Source organism: Penaeus chinensis, chromosome 15, assembly GCF_019202785.1.
Source record: "Penaeus chinensis breed Huanghai No. 1 chromosome 15, ASM1920278v2, whole genome shotgun sequence".
Taxonomy (NCBI): domain Eukaryota; kingdom Metazoa; phylum Arthropoda; class Malacostraca; order Decapoda; family Penaeidae; genus Penaeus; species Penaeus chinensis.
The window spans coordinates 17,998,320-18,007,101 of record NC_061833.1 but is presented as its reverse complement, the minus strand read 5'-3'; the positions used below and the strand labels follow the sequence as shown (position 1 = coordinate 18,007,101).

Here is an 8,782-nt window from a genome sequence, read left to right as displayed (position 1 = left end):
TTGGTTTCACAGGTACACAGGTTCTCGTGCGAGACACTTTGGCAGCGGCAAGAGGCGGTCTCGCTGGTGTCATGGGGGGCGCTGTAACTGGTGCGAGACAGCTCCTCCTCGTCCATGTCCTCCCGCCACCTCTGCTGCGCCAGGTCCTCCTCGCCCCCGCCCGCGCACGAGTGGTTGTTGCAGTGCCCCCCGTCGGCCGCGTTGCAGTCCTTCTTCGGCGGACCTCCTCCTCCTCCTCCTCCTCCTCCTCCTCCTCCTCCACCTCCTCCCCCTCCTCCTCCTCCTCCTCCTTCAACTCTCCGGTCCTCCTCCTCCTTCACCGGGGACACCTTGGTCGGCGACGGGATCTCGTCCTTGAAGGTGGCGCACACGATCTTATCCGTCATGTTGGCCAGGATGTTGTTGACGTAGGGCTTCATGATGATGCCGTCGTTGCACTTCTTCTCCCTCCGGCTCTCCGCCCTCCGCTGCTCGCGCTCCGCGTTCGTCTCCTTCTTCTCCGACACGACGACGGTGGTGACGGGCGGCGCCGACGGGGCGGACGTGAACGAGGCCGTGTTGGCCGCTTCCTGCATGGCCTTGATCTTGGCCGCCATGCCCCGGTTGCCCGCGCGCAGGTTGCGCTCCTTCAGCGCCTCCAGCTGCATGTACACCTTCCGGAACTCCTCCTGCGGGGGAGATGTTGGGCACTAAGTGATCGAAGGATAGCATATATATACAAAACGCACACATACACACATGCAAACGCACACACACACACACACACACACACATACACACACACACACACACACACACACACACACACACACACACACACACACACACACACACAACACACACCCTCGGTCCTCCTTACCAGCATGTCCCCCTCGACGTTCCCCGAGGACGACGTGGTGGTGAGCATGTTCTGGCTGTTCCCGGCGTTGGGTCGCTGCAGGAACTTGGCCACGTTAGGCTTCGTCATGGAGGAGCCCTCGTCCTTCCCCTGTCCCTTTAGCACCAGGTAGGCCTATGGGCGAAGAAGGATGGGGGGGAGGGGGGGGGTAGGTGGGGGGAGGGGGAGGTGGGGAGAGAGGTGGGTGGGCGGGAAGTAGGGAGGGAGGGGGAGGGAGGGAGGTGGGAGGGAGGTAGGTAGGGGTGGTGGAGACGGATGAGAGAGACAGATGGGGGAGGGGGGGGGGAGTGGGGAGGTGGGGGGAGGTGGAGGAGTGTTAGAGACGGACAGATGAGGAGGGGAGTGGGGTGGAGGTCGAGGTGGAGACAGATGGGGTTAGTGGGGGAGGTGGGGGGAAGGGGAGAAGGGAGTTAGATGGTTAGTTTGAATATAATAATTTCTCTTATCTAAATGTTCATATTTTTGTTTAATTTATATTTGGAATTTTATCAATGCCTATTCACACTCAGTTGTGTATACATGGATACATTGAAACACACATAGATATACATTCACAGAGTATACAGTAGGTATATGTACACTGTATATACAAGTAATGACTGTTGATGTCTCTGTTTCTGTTTGTCTGTCTCTCTGTCTGTGTCTCTCTGACTCTGTCTGTCTGTCTCTGTCTTTGTCTGTCTGTCTCTGTCTCTGACACTGTTTCTCTGTCTGTCTATCTGTCTCTTTCCCTCACCCCAACTCTCTCTATTTCCCCCCCCTCTCTCTCTCTCACTTTCTCTCTCTCTCTCTCTCTCTCTCTCTCTCTCTCTCTCTCTCTCTCTCTCTCTCTCTCTCTCTCTCTCTCTCTCTCTCTCTCTCTCTCTCTCTCTCTCTCTCTCTCTCTCTCTCACCTTTCTATTTTCCTCCCTGGCTCCCTCTCTCCTTCATTTCCTCTTTCTCCCTCCTTTTCCTCTCTCCCTCCCTCCTTTCCTCCATTCCCATCTCCTCTCCTTTTCCTCTCTTTCTCACTCACTTCTCTCCTCCCATCTTTCCTCCCTTCCTCCCTTCCCTTTCTCCTTCCTTCCATCTCACCCTCCCTCCATCCTTTCCTTTCTCCCTTCCTCTTTCCCTCCCTCCTTTCCTTTCTCTCTTCCTCCTTTCCTGTTTCTTTCCCTCCTTCCCTCCCTCCTTTCCTTTCTCCCTTCCTCTTTCCCTCCCTCATTTCCCTTCTTTCTTCCTCCTTCCCTCCCTCCTTTCCTTTCTCCTTCCCTCCCTCCAATCTTTTCTCCTTCCCTCCTTCCATCCCTCCTCTCCTATCTCCCTTCCTCCTTCACCCCGTCCCTTTTGATCACAGCATCTCCATGGCAATAGTTTTATCATCTCCGTCCTGCAAGGCTCATCTTAATCCTCTCTGTCATACTCTAACGTGCGCCATTTACTTAAAAGTTTCATCCTATATAGCTTTGTCTGTGGCCGAGATTGATTTCCTCTCTCGTCAGTTTGCTTAAAGGAAATAAAAAAAAGTTTGGGAGAGCAATACGTGCGTTGTTATATTGTTTTAATAGAGTTACCTTTTTTTCAGAAATGTACGGACTTAATTCTTCATGCGTATATGTTCTTTGCAAAGGTAAGCAGTGCTTTGTAAATACGCTCTCTGATTTGTAAGTATACATACTCCTTTGCAAAGACATGCACTCATTCGTAAAGATATAAACTCTTCTGCAAAGACCTTTCTCCTTCGCAAAAACTGCTTCGTAACTATACACTCCTTCATGAAGACACGAACTCTTTCACAAAGATACGCACTCCATTGCACAGACACTCATTTCGTCCCTAAGACACGTACTCTTTCACACACTCACATAACTAAGTAAAGACACGCACTTCTTCCCAAAATGTCAAGCACTCCTTCGTAACAGCACACACTCTCTCATAATCCGCTCTCTCCCTCACCGCGCCATCCCTTCCTCACAAACTCACCAATCTCTCCTCTCTCCCCCTTCATCTCTAATAGGGTCTTCGTCCCTTTAATGGTTCCTTCCATTTGGATAAAACGCCACTCTTCTGTTCTCTCTCTCTCTCTCTCTCTCTCTCTCTCTCTCTCTCTCTCTCTCTCCCTCTCTCTCTCTCTCTCTCCTCCTCTCTCTCTCTCTCCCTCCCTCTCTCTCTCTCTCTCCTCCTCTCTCTCTCTCTCTCTCTCTCTCTCTCTCTCTCTCTCTCTCTCTCTCTCTCTCTCTCTCTCTCTCTCTCTCTCTCTCGCTCGCTCGCCCACTCCCTCTCTTCCATCATTTACCAGCTTCAGTGCTTCTTTTATTGGCCTGCCCGCTTACTCTCTCGTCGCTTTATTTTTGTTCTTTGGCACTTGCGCGTTTTATGGTCTTCCCTCCTCCCTTCTCCCTCCCTCTCTCCCTCCCTCTTCCTCGTCTTCTTCTTCTTTTTCTTTTTTTTTTTTCTTCTTCTCCTTCTTTTTTTTCTCCTTTTCCTCCTCCTCCATTTCCACTATCTCCTCTTTTGCCTCCTCCCCTTCTCCTTCCTCCTCCTCCTTTTCCTCTTATTACTCCTCTCCCTTCTCCCCTTCTTCTTCCTCCTCCTTTCTCTCCTCCAGTTCCCCCTTCTCCCTCCTCCTCCCCTTCCTCCTCCTCCTCTCTTCCCTTCCTACCCTTCCTCCTCCTCCACCTCCTCCTGCTCCTCCTCCCCTTCCTCCTCCTCCCCCCCTTCCTCCTCCTCCTTCTCCTCCTCTTTTCTTCCCCTTCCTCCTCCTCCTCCATTCTTCCCCTTCCTCCCCTTCCTCCGCCTCCACCTAATTTTCCTCCACTCCTCCCCTTCCTCTTTTTCCTCCTCATCCCCTCTTAACCCTCCTCCTCCACCTCCCCTCCTCCCCTTTCTCCTCCTCCCCTCCCCTTCCTCCTCCTCCCCCTCCTCCCCTCCTCCCCTCCTCCCCTTCCTCCTCCTCCTCTTCTCTTCCCTTCTCGCTCTTTTATGTTGCTTAATTTTGGAAGCTTTGATTTATGGTCTCGTAGTTTCGTTTTCTCTCGTAGTCCAGAAATTGTCTATTTTCTCTCCTTTGATGTTCTTTGATGTTCTGTGCGTTCTTTTCTGTTTATTTATGTCTCCTCTTACTTCTTCCTTACGTGTGTGTGTGTGTGTGTGTGTGTGTGTGTGTGTGTGTGTGTGTGTGTGTGTGTGTGTGTTTATCTGTCTGTTTCCTTCCTCTCTGCTTTCTCTCCCTCCTTCCTTCTCTCTTCCATTCCCTCCGTCCCTCCCTCCCTCCCCCCACGTTCTCTCTACCTCCTCTCCCATCCGTCTTTCCTTCCTTCACTCTCTCCCTCTCCCTTCCTCCTCCACTCTCTCCCTCTCCCTCCCTTCTCCACTATCTCCTTCTCACTCCCTCCTTCTCTCTCCCTCTCCCTCCCTCCTTCCCTTTCCACTGAAACTCTCTTCTCCACTCTCTCAATCTATCTCCCTCTCACTCCCTCCGTCTCTCGCTCCCTCCCTCCCTCCTCCATTCTCTCCCTCTCCCTCCCTCCTCCACTCTCTCTCTCTCCCTCCCTCCTTCTCTCTCCCTCTCCCTCCCTCCTCCTCTCTCCACTGAAACTCTCTCCACACAGACGTTGCCTCGAAGATGAATTACTTTGAGGTTCCCGTCCTGAAGTGTCTTTGAGTCGTGTGTCCTCCTCCGGTCATCTCCAGGCTAAGGGCGTCTCCACAGCCACTGCAAGCACGAGTGGTATTCCTCCTGTTGTGGGATTTTCTCTCTTTTTCTCTCTCTCTGTTTGTGTGTGTGTGTGTGTTTGTGTCTGCCTCTGTGTCTGTCTATCTGTCTGTCTGTGTATCGATCTCACTGTTTTGCTCCCTCTTTCTCCTTCGCCCCTTCCTTGCTCTCTCGTTCTCTCTCTCTTCCTCTTGCTCTCCTTCTCTCTCTCCCTCTCTCCCTCTACCCCTCTCTCTTCCCATCTCTCTCTATCTCTCTCTTTATATATTTATCAGATTGTTTTTCTAAATGTATGTTCCATATATATATACATATATATATATATATATATATATTTTTTATACATATATATTATATATATATATATTATATATATATATATATATATATATATATATATATATATATATATATATATATATATATATATATATTTCTTTCTACTTACCTACCTGCCTGTTCAAAGAGAAACATAAGAGATATATATATACTTGAATAAAAAAATAACAACAGCAGATCCAGTTGTAAACAAGAATGATAAATAAATAGATACGAAAACAATATAAAAAAAACACATCTATCTATCCATCTATTCATCAATCTACCTATCTATCTATGTACATAATTCAATTCCGTTTTCCATTCAAATCATCAAACGAGAACCAGTCACTCCGACTTCAACACAGCGGGAGTAAACAAAGGAGCACTTCCTTCCTCCTCCAGGAGACATTTGACGGGTTTCCTACTTCCTCTGTCTGTCTGTCTGTCTCTGTCTCTGTCTGTCTGTCTCTGTCTGTCTGTCTCTCTGTCTGTTTCTGTCTCTGTTTGTCTGTCTGTCTATCTGTCTCTGTCTGTTTGTCTGTCTGTCTGTCTCTCTCTCTCTCTCTCTCTCTCTCTCTCTCTCTCTCTCTCTCTCTCTCTCTCTCTCTCTCTCTCTCTCTCTCTCTCTCCCTCTCTCTCTCTCTTTCTGACTCTCCATCTCTCTCTCTCTCGGTCTCAAAACTCAAGCTCTCCTCCTGCAGGAGTTCTGCAGCCGACGAAGAGGGAGATACCCGCTAAAGGGAACAGAATCCTAGAGAGGCAAACAGCCAGGCGGGTTCAAGAGGAGTGAGTCATCGCGTGCGCGTGGATCTGGGAGATTCGCTTCCTCTTGATGGTCGGATGAGTTGGATGCTTGGGTTTGGTGTTGTTTGTGTTATGGTTTTCATTAGTGTTGTTGTTTTTTGTTGTTGTTGTTGTTTTTTGTTGTTATTGTTGTTGTTGTTCTTCTTATTATTATTGTTATAATTATCATTATCATTATTGCTATTAATATTTTTATTATTATTATTATCATTATTATTGTTGTTGTTGTTCTTCTTATTATTATTTCTATTATTATCATTATTCTCATCATCATCATTATGATAACAATAACAATAATATTAATTGATATCATTCTTATCATTATCATTATTATTATAACCATTAACATTATTACTTTTGTGATCATCATCATCATTACTTTTATTATTATTATTATTATTATTATTATTATTGTTATTATTATCATCATAATTAACATCATCCTCATTATGATTATTACTATTATGATTGTTATGATTATCATTATCATAATAATCATTAGTACTATTAATATTTGTTTATTATTATTATTATCATCATTATTATTGTTGTTGTTGTTATTATCATTATTTCTATTATTATCATTATTATCATCATCATCATTATGATAACAATAACAATAATAATAATTAATATCTTTATTATCATTATCATTATTTTTATAAACATTACTTTTATGATCATCACTATAATTATTATTATTATTATTATTATTATTATTATTAGCATCATCATCATTATGATTATTAATAGTATTACCATGGTTATGATTATCATTGCTATCATAATTATCATCATTATAATTATCATCAGTATAACAATAATCAAAATGATAGTAATAATCATCATCATCATTACTGTTATTATTATAATAATAATAACTATTATTATTATTATCATTATTATCATCATCGTTATTATCATTATCATTACTATTAATATAATATCTGTCATTATTGTCATCATTATGTTTCTTTATTTGTTAAATACAATTTTGTTATTTTTCTCCTATATTAATGTTGTCTTTTTTTCTTTCTTTTTTTTCATTATATTAAAGGCTAAGGAAATGCCAAACGTGAACGCTATTATCTCCTTTAGCAGGCAAAAAAAAAAAAAAAAAAAAAAAAAAAAAAAATCTGTTTTCCTATTTTCACGTAATTTTTCATAATTAGAACTATTTTCTATCTCATCTCATTTTCTGTCCCCTAATATCACTGTAGTTATGCAGAAGGCAATTAAGTTTACACATTATATCGAAATTTGCCGGTGCGTGTTACCCTTTTTCATTGTTTACATTTTGCGAATTTGCTGACACTGGTCATTTCCTTGTCAATTAGGAGCTGTTGCTTTTATGATTATGTGATATGTGATTATATATATACACACACACACACATACATACATACATATATATATGTATATATATATATACACACACACATATATATACACATATATATACACACATATATATTTATGTGTGTGTGTGTGTGTGTGTGTGTGTGTGTGTTTGTGTTTTTTGTTTTTTCATTTTTTTACTTTATTCCCTGTTCATTCGGAGGATTAATGGGCTAATTCTTGAAATGCATTTTCTGAAAGTTTCTGTTGCATTCAGTTGACGCCGACATTATTTTGGTATAATTGCTTAATAACTGTTGAAATTACCACCAGGAAGAGGTATTCTATTTCGTCTTCTTCCCTTCTTCCCTCTTTCTCTCTCCTTCCCTCCTTTCTTCCCTTCTCTTTCTCTTCCCTTTTTCCAACGGCCCTTCTATTTTCCTCTTTTTCCCTTCCATTCTTCTTTCCTCCCAAATCCCCATCCTTTCTTGCTTCCTTCCTCCTCATCCTTTCCTCTCCCTCTTCATCCTTTCTTTATCGTTCCTTCCTTCATTTCCTTCGTCCTCTCTTCTCCTCTCTAACCTCTCTTCTTTCTCCCTTCCTTCCTTCTTTCCTTGCCTCCTTTTCTTCATTCTTTTCCCCTCCATCCTTGCCTCCTATCCCCTCTCTCTCTTTCCCTCTCCTTACTTCATTTCTATCCTTCCTCCCATCCTCCCTTCCTCTCTCGTCAGTTTGCTTAAAGGAAATAAAAAAAAGTTTGGGAGAGCAATACGTGCGTTGTTATATTGTTTTAAAATAGAGTTACCTTTTTTTCAGAAATGTACGGACTTAATTCTTCATGCGTATATGTTCTTTGCAAAGGTAAGCAGTGCTTTGTAAATACGCTCTCTGATTTGTAAGTATACATACTCCTTTGCAAAGACATGCACTCATTCGTAAAGATATAAACTCTTCTGCAAAGACCTTTCTCCTTCGCAAAAACTGCTTCGTAACTATACACTCCTTCATGAAGACACGAACTCTTTCACAAAGATACGCACTCCATTGCACAGACACTCATTTCGTCCCTAAGACACGTACTCTTTCACACACTCACATAACTAAGTAAAGACACGCACTTCTTCCCAAAATGTCAAGCACTCCTTCGTAACAGCACACACTCTCTCATAATCCGCTCTCTCCCTCACCGCGCCATCCCTTCCTCACAAACTCACCAATCTCTCCTCTCTCCCCCTTCATCTCTAATAGGGTCTTCGTCCCTTTAATGGTTCCTTCCATTTGGATAAAACGCCACTCTTCTGTTCTCTCTCTCTCTCTCTCTCTCTCTCTCTCTCTCTCTCTCTCTCCCTCCCTCTCTCTCTCTCTCTCCCTCCCTCTCTCTCTCTCTCTCCCTCTCTCTCTCTCTCTCTCTCTCTCTCTCTCTCTCTCTCTCTCTCTCTCTCTCTCTCTCTCTCTCTCTCTCTCTCTCTCTCTCTCTCTCTCTCTCGCTCGCTCGCCCACTCCCTCTCTTCCATCATTTACCAGCTTCAGTGCTTCTTTTATTGGCCTGCCCGCTTACTCTCTCGTCGCTTTATTTTTGTTCTTTGGCACTTGCGCGTTTTATGGTCTTCCCTCCTCCCTTCTCCCTCCCTCTCTCCCTCCCTCTTCCTCGTCTTCTTCTTCTTTTTCTTTTTTTTTCTTCTTCTCCTTCTTTTTTTTTCTCCTTTTCCTCCTCCTCCATTTCCACT

The 8,782-nt window shown here is 44.0% G+C and overlaps 1 protein-coding gene across 1 annotated transcript in view; it reads right to left on the bottom strand.

Annotated features, from left to right (window-relative positions):
* Positions 1-302: 302 nt before the first annotated feature.
* The window catches only part of LOC125032869 (probable G-protein coupled receptor CG31760), a gene marked incomplete at its 3' end in the record, with an annotated part of 144,120 nt that continues 135,640 nt past the window's right edge, over positions 303-8,782 (bottom strand). Inside the window, exons 11-12 of the mRNA XM_047624255.1 lie at positions 860-1,012; positions 303-668 (exon numbers count right to left, since the gene is read on the bottom strand). Of these exons, the coding sequence (XP_047480211.1) occupies positions 303-668; positions 860-1,012 (519 nt within the window). The remainder of the gene's footprint in view (positions 669-859; positions 1,013-8,782) is intronic.